This window comes from Artibeus jamaicensis, unplaced genomic scaffold (assembly GCF_021234435.1).
Source record: "Artibeus jamaicensis isolate MK-2021 breed Jamaican fruit bat unplaced genomic scaffold, CSHL_Jam_final scaffold_369, whole genome shotgun sequence".
Classification (NCBI taxonomy): Eukaryota; Metazoa; Chordata; class Mammalia; order Chiroptera; family Phyllostomidae; genus Artibeus; species Artibeus jamaicensis.
The window spans coordinates 43,228,406-43,240,189 of record NW_026522042.1 but is presented as its reverse complement, the minus strand read 5'-3'; the positions used below and the strand labels follow the sequence as shown (position 1 = coordinate 43,240,189).

At 34.3% G+C, this 11,784-nt stretch overlaps 1 protein-coding gene across 9 annotated transcripts in view; it reads right to left on the bottom strand.

The window, feature by feature from the left end:
* The window catches only part of LOC119052079 (general transcription factor IIH subunit 2), a 39,665-nt gene that overhangs the window by 11,581 nt on the left and 16,300 nt on the right, over positions 1 to 11,784 (bottom strand). For 6 of the 9 annotated variants that reach the window (XM_037149080.2, XM_053657387.1, XM_053657389.1 and 3 more), the window contains exons 9-16: positions 10,959 to 11,049; positions 10,710 to 10,797; positions 10,091 to 10,198; positions 8,067 to 8,130; positions 6,285 to 6,388; positions 5,635 to 5,737; positions 3,116 to 3,155; positions 1,759 to 1,870 (exon numbers count right to left, since the gene is read on the bottom strand). In XM_037149080.2, coding sequence (XP_037004975.2) covers positions 1,759 to 1,870; positions 3,116 to 3,155; positions 5,635 to 5,737; positions 6,285 to 6,388; positions 8,067 to 8,130; positions 10,091 to 10,198; positions 10,710 to 10,797; positions 10,959 to 11,049 — 710 coding nt within the window. Of the gene's footprint in view, positions 1 to 2; positions 1,177 to 1,758; positions 1,871 to 3,115; positions 3,156 to 5,634; positions 5,738 to 6,284; positions 6,389 to 8,066; positions 8,131 to 10,090; positions 10,199 to 10,709; positions 10,798 to 10,958; positions 11,050 to 11,784 lie in introns of those variants that run through there. The other 3 variants (XM_053657385.1, XM_053657386.1, XM_037149075.2) reach the window with 1 other exon arrangement.

Below are 11,784 nucleotides of genomic sequence, written 5' to 3'. Positions count from 1 at the left end.
GACAGAGTGAAAGGAAGAAGGCAGCGGTTACCTAATTACCTAGAGCTGAAACCTGTTTCCACAGAAAGAATCATTTAGGTATGACTCTTGGGAGAAAGATCTGTCGCTTTGGTCACATTACATTTTTTGTGTGTGCATGTGAGTGCGCACACTGCTAAAAATGCACATTCCTGGGCTCCATCCAAGATTTATTGGACAGACTGTCCGGGGTGGAATTTACACTGTCTTTATTGATAACATACTTCACTAATAATTATTATTTCTAAAATCATGAATATCATAGTGAAACTCAATCTAGAATGATTGACCTTAGATTTAAAATAAACATACTTTTGCTATGGAGACCTGATTCACTCTCACCAGAGTGGACCCTGAAAAGAGCTCTGCCTTTAATGGTGTATCTACATTCAGCCTGAAACAGACCTCATCATACCTTCTCACCTAAGTTCTTCTGATGACCTGGAGTGGGAAAGGTAAAGAGGATTAAGTTAAATAGTCCCTGGGCATGAAGCTGAGTGAGGCCGACAGGGATAGACACCACAACTTCCTTTAGCTTAAACTATATGGTAAATCAGTCTCATACCAAACAACCAAAATGGTGGGATTAGATACACTCCACTAAGTTAAAGTTTACCAATGACTACAGAAGCTTTAAAGTAACAAGTTTAGCATGTGAGAGTGAAAAGGTTAACAAGACCCTTTCCTTCGCCACATGTGAATCACCTTCGGTTAAGCTTTCTAGCTCTATTCTGTGGTAATGGATAAAGATAGAAATGTCAACTACAATTTTGGGCGACTTTGCTTCTGGTCAAAATGACTCCTGATGACTAAATTGTAACTGGACTGGATGCAATACTAATAATCTGATAAGAACCTCATGCCCCAGGCTTTCCTGAGTGTGGTGACTCTTGAGAGCAACATGTCCCTTACAGGGGACATGGAAGTTGTGCTTATGGAGCTGTCAGAAGAGATCTTGGCTCCTTGTGGCCAGAGGAGGAGGGGCCCATCGCCGTGCACGTGCTGGCTGCACTGCTACCAGGCCTCCCACTGCTGCGGAGCTGCCTGACGGAGCTGCCTGACGGCGCCCTCCCGGCAGCCTGCTGCTCCTGTTTAACATCCCTTGGGGTGAACTGCCATGCATGGCCATGGTCGTCTTGTGAGTTTGCATGTCTAAGCCTAAAAAGATCCCTGTCAGTCATAACCACAAATAACTTCAAACACATTAATTATATAATTATATTCTGATTGTTTAGTTGAGTTAAAAAAGATCCTTTGTGTGAGTACGACAGTGTATAATTTCAAATGCATTAGTTTCATAAGTATTGATTAATTTTCATCCTACATTAAATTTACACTTACACTACATTTTCTTTTTACACTAAAAATGAATTAAAATGAGTAAGTCATTGAAATTCTGTATTTAATTATCAAACAATGAAATTATCACATCAATTTAATCATTATAACTAACTTAAATACAATAATGTAAAATGACTTTGAAAACGTTCTAATTCAAAATGAGAGAAAACAAAATTAACTAAAAGAAGTACTGTTGAATTCTAGGTATTTCTGTGATGACACAAATTTTAAAATTTAATAAAATATTACAGTTTTTTGGCAAAAAGGTTCTTAATTAGATTTTCCTTTTGAACTGCTTTTCATGTTTTAATGGGAGCTTCTTCTAAAGAATCATTTTATTTACAGTTGCACATTTCTTTGTAACACATTCAACATGTGCCATGTGCTGGAATCAAATACCTGAAGGAGCTGGCGTATTATGAATACAGCCAGGACAACAGTGGAGAGAGTCATGAACAAAAACATCACAGTCCACACAGAAAACATTTTGGCACGCAGTGCAAACATAGACCTGCAGTGAAAAGAAGAAAAGTAAACTTCAACGGCAGTTTCCAAAAGTTAAGCAGAGCACAGCTAGAAGACACTCAAGTTGCTTTACTCTTTCCGTTTTCTTATATCAATTTTCCCCACTTGCTTTATTACTTCCAATGTACTATATATTTTCAAATCTAAGGCAATTTTATTTCCAAAAAAATATTCCCTAGAAATGAGGAAATAACTTTGATTTTGAGTCCTTAAAGTCTCTTCTCTTACAGTATACTTTCAATTGTGTCATTTTAAGTAATTGGCAAAGACACATGAGCTTGAAATTAGTGCTAGTTTTGAATGCTTAAAAGGTCATCTGACTGGTTGAATTAAAAACAGAAGTACAACAATGTAACACACATTTAGTTATTCTTAGGGAATAAATGACCTCACAGCAACAAAACTTGTATTATATTTTTAATTAAACCAGTCAAGAATATGGCATGCCCTGCTTGGTGTGGCTCAGAGGATTCAGGGCCAGCCTGTGAACTACAGAGTCTGTCAGTTCAATTCCCAGTCAGGGCACATGCCTGGGTTGCAGGCCAAGTCCCCAGTAGGGAGCAAGCGAAAGGCAACCACACACTGATGTTTCTCTCCCTTTCTTTCTCCCCCCAGCCCTAAAAATAAATAAATAAAAATCTTTTAAAAGAAGAATATAGCAAAAGACATGTACATATAAGACAAATTTTTAAAAATCATATTATTCTAGTAGAATTAATTACTATATTAGTATTAATTAGTATATAGTAATTAATTAGTATATAGATACTAATGCTGGGGTAAAATTTCCAGAGCAGCAACATACATAGATTCAAAAATCATGAAATCTTAAAAAGCACAGAAGTAAAGATGACATAGAAGTAAAAATGAGGGAATAGCCTCTATTCTGTGGCCGCCTAAAATGGTACCTTCCCTTCAAAATGGGTTACAACAAAGCCTAAAGCACAGTAATGAAAAAAAAACATCTAACACTTTAAAACTAAATGCAGTTATAGCTTGTGAACTGAAGACAGTTTAAAGTACTAAAATGTCTCTGTAGCAAAATTAGAATGCAGAACTACAAAACAACTGTTTAAACTATTGTGCAACCATTTTACCTCTGCCTACTGTTATACTTCTGAGGAACAACCTGATATGAGTCTAGTCTTCAATAATTTACTGAAAACTTATACTACTATTTTGTCGATATTTCTCATACAATATTTAATATTTAGAAGGAACAAGAACTTACATGTTGGTCTTTCAATTCCCCCTGACATCCATAGCAAAATCTGAAAAAGTTTAAGAATCATTTTGGTTAGAATTTATTCATTAAAATAGCACAGCAAAATCTCAGTCACAAAATCCTTTAATTAATAAGTAATTTTACTTACAGTTGATTTACACGTGACTTTTAGGAGAAAGATAATTAGGATACCGGTAATTTAAGAAAAGTCCACAGTAAATCTTGAATTACCTTAATAGCCCAAAATCTTACTTTAAGAAAAATGTACTTTTCTTAAAGAAGGAAGTTGGTCCTCATGATTTCAGCCCATGCATTATACAGGAAACAATAATAAGTGTGTAGAGTTCATGTTTTTCTACAGGACACTTAAAAACTGCTGCACTATGTTATGCACAAAACTGGTTTATGCCACATGAACAGAATCACAAGTTTGGTTTTAGTCCTTTTGTTCCTCTTTTGTATTCAGTTGTATTGTACTTCTAAAATCAAAATGAGTAGAAAAGCTGTTTTGTGTCTAATAATCTAAGTAACAAATGCTGTATTTTAAAAATGGCAAAAAAATTTTTTTTAATTTCATCAAGATTAAACAGGAACATGCTCTCCCAACTGGAATTATATAAGGGAATTAAACCCTACAGAAAATGATCTGAGTGACTATCTTTCGCCTCTCCCAAAGATAACAGACAGCTGGTACAAGTCTAGATGGACTGGAGAGGAATTAATTTATTGCATATAATAGATGCCTACAGGCTTTAACATTCAAGAAATGGAGTCAAAAGTTCTCAAAAAAATTATTACAAAAAATAACAGTTCCCTGACTACCCACTCCCACACTTCACTTCCTGTTCCCCAGAGCAAACATTTTCAAAACTAAATTGTCTGATAGTAACCTATACTTATGTGCTCTCTCTCCATTTTTTCAAGTGCAGTAGCTATGAACCTCTTACTACAGAAGATGAGAATTTAATTCTCTTTCAACTCTCTTGGATCAATAGCATGTACATGCAGAACTAATGTCATTCTCAATTCTATGTTAAATAATTTTAGATAGAATAATATTAAATGTTTAGTTCATTTTAACTATATAAACATATTCAGCTGAGACATATAATACAACTTTTCTTCTCTTTTAAAACATTTTTTCCTAGAGTTAATTATTATAGTTATTCACAAGCTTAGTTTTCTAAGGAATTACCATTAACTCAGCTCCAACCTTTCTCTACAAAGCCTAAACATCCTCTTACATGTTCAACTAGATCAGGAGTTATGTAGTTTTTGTCTTCCTGGTGACCTCTCTCCTGAAGCATTCTACCCTTCTCCAAACTGGACGGACAGTTTTTCACATGCAACACACAAGCATCATTCTGGGGTTTCCCCTTATCACCCTCCCAGGCCTTTCTTTAGGCAGTTTGAATTAGATAGATATTTCTACTCTCCTTCATCCATTCTTTCTCAGTTCCTTTGAAACATCTTTTCCACAGCTTCCTCCGAAAGTCTCTTTTTGAGACAAGTCTGAAAATGTCTTTATTCTACCTACATTTAATTGGTGTGTTGGTTGGATATATAACCTAGGTTGGTAATAGTTTTTCATTCCAATTTTGAGAAAAATCACTCCTTGTCAACATTCCTGTTACTGATGATAATCCAAACAATCTTAATTCCAGATTAAGTGACCTAATTTTTCCTCTCCAGAGATGTTTAGGATTAGTATTTTGCTGCATATTCTGAAATTTCACAATGATATACTTTAGTGTGAATCTGCTTTCCTTCAATAAGTCAGACACCTGACAGTCCCTCTCAATCCTTTAATAATAGAAAATGCCCTTGAACTATTTCTCTTCTATTCTTCATCTTTTCTTTATTCTTTTATTATTCTAATATTAGGCCTTTTGGATAAATCCTCCAGTTTTAGCAAGTGCTAAAAAGCAGGGGTTTTGGGTTTTATTCTCATTTTGGAGAGCTGATTTATCATATACCACCACTCTCTCTATAATATATACATATGTACGTTTAGGGAAATCACTGTATTTTGCCATGTATAATGTGCTCCTGTGTGTAATGTGCACTCACGTTTTTGGCCCAAACTTTCAGGAGAAAAAAACCTTTCGTTTTAATTTTTTAATTCATTTATTTATTTATATTTAGATACTTGTTTTTCATATTATAAAAAAATTTTAGCATTTATTTTTTAGCATGTTATGTTACAAGAAATTTTATGTAACAAATAACTACAAAACACAAGAACAGATACAAGGCATTTCAGGTACTACCCATATATAATGTACATCATTTTTTCCTCAAAAATTTGGGCAAGAAAGTGTGTAATATACATGGCAAAATGTGATAATAGATTTCTGGAAATCCAGATCTATTTAATAAGTCATTTCAGTCATAACCAAGGCATTATACACCTCATTTTCTATATTAGAAGTAATTTTGTCCAAGTTACTGTAACTTTTTAAATGCAGTAACAATGTATTGAAACACTACCACTTATAACATGTAAATTAACCAAAAGCATATACCTTTCTCCATTATGTTCTTCTAGGGGAATTTCTTGAAAAGCATCCAAGGGAAATAAATGATGGTAAGACCGTGCCAAATGGGGAGCAGACACCAAAGTCAGACCTGACACAGAAAGCAGAGACATATTTAACAGCCCAAACCTCACAGAAACAATAGCTGAAATGTCAAATGATATAACTTATACTAAATACTTCTAAGGGTTTTTTTTTTAATTGCAGCTATTCATTTCTTCAGTTTGCTTGTGGCCATAGAAGGAAATTCCAACATGGATAAAGTCTTACTTGTCACTAAGCGTATGACCTCTCTTTGCCTATTTAGTCACTAATAAAATAAAGTTTTCTAATTCTGTTAGTTTAATTCCTCATTCTTCTGATATACATTTACTTTATGAAGTTAAGAGCTGCAAAAATGTCTACCGAGTCTGCTGCATTTCCTTTAAAGAAAGAAATCAGGAAACTCCTAGGGAATACCAGGTATATTCCTGGAAATGGAGTATTGGGCACTCAATAAAAACAGTAATCTATTTCTCTTCTCACTTTAAACCCAGAAACATAGACAGGCAGAACTGAATATTTACATCTATTTTAATAACAATACAAGTAAGTTATGAAAGATTAGTTTACTAAAAAATAAACAGTTGGTTTCTTACCACAGATTTTACATTCAACAGGAAGCTCACAATACTTTGCCCGACACTGTGGGCAGAAATAGCCTCCTAATGTAAGTCCTGGCTCAGTATTGCTATCCAAATGCCTGTGGGGGGAAAGGGTACTCTAAAAACGTGGTATATAAAGATGTGAACAATTAGAGCAAAAGAAAGTATGCTACCTCGATTTTAAAATCATGGAGTTGTTTCATAGCTCACTTATGTTCATTTTAGTTGTTTTCAGTATATGCATTTTTGTTTCAAACAGTTTCCATTAATGTCTTTGAATTCATTAATCTTTCCTTCTTCAGTGACTTATCTGCTGTTAAATTTTTCATCTTACACAATGTATTATTCATCTCTAGGAATCTAACTTGGGTCTTTTTTCTGTCTTCTATCTCTCTCATCATGTTCATCTTGTTCTCCTCTACTTTCATGAACATATGGAGTTTATATATAATACCCATTTTAACCCTTTGTCTACCAGTTCTACCTATTGTGTTATTTCTGGATGTTTCCATTCTATGATTTTTTTCCCCCTTGTTATGGGTATTTTCTGACTTCTTTGCATACCTGGTAATTTTTTATTGGCTGCCAGACATTGTGAATTTTGCTTTGGGATAGTGGACTTTTTTGTATTCACTTAAATATTTTGAGGTTTTTTTCTGGAATATACTTAAGTAACTTGGCAATAGTTGGATCTGTTCAAGACTTGCTTTTAAGCTTGTTAGGCTGCCCAGAGCAGCTGTTGGTCTACAGTTAATCTGGTTCCATCACTGGGCTCTATTCAATGCCTGTGTGTTAAGAGTTCTCTCCAAATTGACTGGTGGGAATGTAAACTATTCCTTGTCCCATGTGAGCTATAGGGATTGTTCAGCCTGCTCCTCTCCACTGGCTCTCTGCCTGGCCCTGACAGTTTGCTCACAGAAACATGCTGATCAGCACTCAGCTAATGACTCATGGGGAAGTGTCTGCAGATCTCAAGAGCTCTGTGTGTAGCTCTTTACTCTCCAGTACTCTGCCCTACAAAATAATAACCATTTCGGCCTCCCCAAACTCTGAACTTACTTTCTTCAACTGAGCAAAAACCTCCAGGCTCCATGTGGGTTTTCCTTCTCTGTACTGCTGCCTGGAAATTCTCGATAAGCAGTAAACTGCAATCATTGGACCCATCTCACTTATTTCCCTTCTTTCGGAGATTATTATCTGCACTGCCGGCTTCCAATCTCTGAAAACTGTTGCTTTATGTATTTTGTTTGGTTTTCTGACAGGAGGCAGAGGGTAAATCCAGTCCCTGTTATACTTTTATAGCTGGAGACATTAGTCTTATTGTAATGTTTAACAATCACTTTCTTTAATTTAATTTTGTTTTATAATTAGGTAAAATATAAAGCTCCAAAGTTAAGACAAGGTATATTCAGAAAACTCAGTGGTCTACTTCTTTGCCTTTCTTCACACACCGTGTAGGTAAACAATTTTTTAGTTTTCACTTTTGATTTCCATTACTATTTTTATTATTAATATATGCAAGTACACCTACTCAAAATTTCTACCTTCTTCTTAGTGACTGGTAGCATACTACACACTTTTCTCTACCTGTTTTACTTAGTAATATAACCTGGAGATGACTTCATAGGAGTATATAGAGATCGTCTTCACTCCTTTTTACAGCTATATAGAGGGTAATCTTTTACAAAAGCCATTATATTTCAAGCCCATCTTTTTAAATAGAAAAAACTGAAATATAAAAACGTCATCACTGAGAGTTTCCATGTTTTTACTTACGCCATGCTGAAAGAGGGCTTTGCATCTTGATCAGACAGAGAAGCAACTGTATGCTGAGGAAATCCTGCACAGAAGAAAATGCATTACTTTCTTTTTCCAAGCAAATCACAAAATCCTAGGGCTGGGACTCTAAAAATGTTTCTTCTTTCTCCTGCCTTTTAGATATGTTTATTGTGGCATGGTCAAACTGACTATTCCAGGGTACAAGAAAAAGAGTGGAGGAAATGGGGAAAGATCCGTCCAGAAATACAGCCTCAGAGTCTCAGTATTTTCTAACTTAATAACAATGAATACATACTGCTTTTGAAAGGGAAAATGTTAGTAATTTTCAAATAGTTCCTGGCACAACAGAAGAATCTATTACATAATTTACTTTAACTTTATATATGTCTATGCTTAAAATTTTGGAATGCCCAAAAACTTAGTTTGTTTTTCATATATATTTTCAAATTTGAATTCTAAGAAAAACAGAAACCATAAACAAAAAGAGATTTTATTATAAAAAATGTTAAATCTATCTATGTATCAAAATAAATAAAACATAAATAACCAACTGAATATTGTGTCAATATTTATGTCAGGTGACAAAAAATGGCTGATATTCTTAAATGTCTCTAACAAATCAATTTGAAGAATAAAATATTATAAGATTAAATAATAACTTTAAAATGGACCAATGAAGCGTATCAATAAATCAAAAAAGGTTAGCCAACATAATATCTAAAATCTACTGAGTTTTTATGTCAAGCATTATTCTAAATGTATTAACTCAATCCCGGCAACACACAAGACAAATACTAATCTCATTTTACTGGTCAACTCTCGTTTTAGAGCAGTTGACCAGTATATAAATGGCCCAAAACAAGACAGAAAGGGGGGGTAATGGTGGGGACGGGGAGGTAGGATGGAGGGAAATGAAGGGGGGGAATAGAACAACTGTGATGGCATAATCAATAAAATAAATAAATTAAATAAATAAATAAAAAAGACAGAAAAGTACTCCCTTTCACTGACAGTTAAAAAAATGCATATTAAACAAGGAGATTCTTTTTAAACTTATGTTTCTTTCAATTATAAATGTAATAAATGTTCATTATAAAATTTCTGGAAAACAACATTTTTTAAAGACTTTATTTATTTATCTTTAGAGGGAAAGGGAAGGAGAAAGAAATAGCAATGTATGGTTGCCTCTTGTGCATCCCCCGCTGGGAACTGACCTGCAACCCAGGCACGTGCCCTGACTGGGAATCGAACAGCAATTCTTTGGTTCGCAGGCCCACACTCAATCCACTGAGCTATACCAGCCAGGGCCAACAACATTTTTTTTGAAATGATGCAAAAGCCATCATTCTCCCTCCTCCAAAAAAAATCACATTAAACAATTTGCTATACCTTCCCGCAACCTTCTGTCCTTGTAGTTTGTATTACATAGCTTTGATCAAACAGTACAGAGAATTTTGCAGCTTATTTGTTAAATTTCCTAATACGACAAGGATATTTCTATAAATGCAGTGTCTCTATACCTTTCATGTCTTAATAATAAAAGGAAGCCAATAGTGTTCTCTGAGTGATAGGACTACAAATGGTTTTAATTTTCTTTTACATCTCTGTAATTTTCTAAAATTGCTTCAACAGCACAATTTTCTCTTATTATAAAACATGTAAGTTTTAGAAAAATCTTAAATGTTGCCCTGGCTGAGTGGCTCAGCTGGTGGGAGCACTGTCCTTTACACTGAAAGGCTGTGGGTTTGATTCCCGGTCAGAACACATGCATAGGTTGTGGGTTCAATCCCCAGTCAAGGCGTGTATGGCAGGCAACTGACTGATGCCTGTCTCTCACATCTATGTTTCCCTCTCTCTCTTCCCTCTCTCTCTAAAATCAATAAAATATGTCCTTGGGTCAGGATTTTTAAAAAATCTTAAATGTTAAAATAACTTGTGCAAATGAAAATAGAAGGTCTAGTCTGGGCCAAAATATATCTTTTTAAATGTTTACTTTTAAATCACACAAAATAAACACTTACCCATTCGAATAAGTGAGCATTCAGAACTTGAGCTAGCAGGAGGAGGACTAACGTGATGCATTAGCAATTCTTTGTAGTGGCTTTCATCTAAAATAACATGGTACGTACCTAACAAGATGAAAAGCAAAAGAAAATAAAATGAGCTTCCCAGACATAAGAATGAATTAAATAATTTCTAAGTAATTCTGTAAAAATTTTACTACCTGATAAAATACATCTTCATACTAAGTATTTAAATTAAATTATAATTTTTCAAAAATCTTATTTAAATAACATCTTTAAATTGACTTCTCTAGGAATAACTATGATTATAATTTTATTAAAGTCAAGTTAAAAGATCTTAACAAAGTATTACATTTAGTGAAATTTCTAGCTTTTCAAGAGTTATACTGCTTTTTCTGAACACTAACATAGCTTCTGAAAATTCCCTGCATTTTGATATGATATCAACAGAATCACTGATATAATTACGATGATTAGCCATATTTTAGATTTCAGGACATGAACTGATTTAAGCTGAGTAGTTTAAAAACAGATTAAAACATCCTACTTTAATGAACAAATTGTTACTTCTTACATAATAATTGTGAGTAAATATTAAAGAACTCCAGATAAATACCACCAGTTTCACGAGCAAGCACAGTGCAAACCCGAACCTCTGCAGACAATCCAATAATAGACACTCTAATTTTAGTTGCCTTCAGGGTCTTCATAGAATCCAAGTAAATGGACGGTTTTGAGGGGGAAAAAGCATTGAACAATTAATGTTTTTGAAAAATGAATAGAATGCTCTGAAAACTAGTAATCAATTTACTACAAAATTGTCTTTGAAGTTGTAACTTTGAAGTTGTTAAAATTAATGGCCTACCTTAATTAGGTCATAGATATTAGATGGATCGCAAGTTGTGAGGCTGCTAAAGATGATTAGGACTTCTCTACTTGTGTGTCCAGGCATGTGTCTGAAGAAAGATAAAATGCACTCCAATTAGGTATAAAAATCACACTAATGAAAAGTTTACCAAAAAGGATAGTGTACATGGTTTACACATTTAGACTCTTGACTATCTCACCTGTGGAAATCTCTTTTAAATTCTAGGGACAGAGTGATAAACAAGACTGACTAAAAGTCCTAACGTCATGAAGCTTTCATTCTAGTAGATATGTTTCATACAAAATCTAAAAGGTACATTAGAAAGTATAACATACCATATGGATCAACTTTAAGATATATACATGTGGCGTAACAACAGTAATGTACTTCTTTCTTATTTAAAGTCTATAATTTAACCTCATGGTGATTCAGAGTCATAATAATAATAAACATTTATTTTTGTGTACCATTTAATTAAATGATGGCCTATTGGATTTTAAGATGTGATAAGCAGTTATCCCCTATATTAACTGGAGATTTCTACACTTTTAGAAGCAAATTTTATCAGTTATTTATTTATAGCCTTCTTGCTTATATATTCATTGGTAGGCTCTCAGCTTTCACTTGTGGATGCTGCTATTGTGCCTACTTTTTTTTTAAATTTTATTTATTTATCTTTAGAGGGGAAGGGAAGGAGTGAGGGAGAGAAACATCAATGTATGGTTGCCTTTCATGTGTCCCCTGCTGGGAACTGGCCTGCAGGGAACCAGCCTGCAACCCAGGCATGTGCCCTGACTGGGAATCGAACCGAGACTGCCTGGTT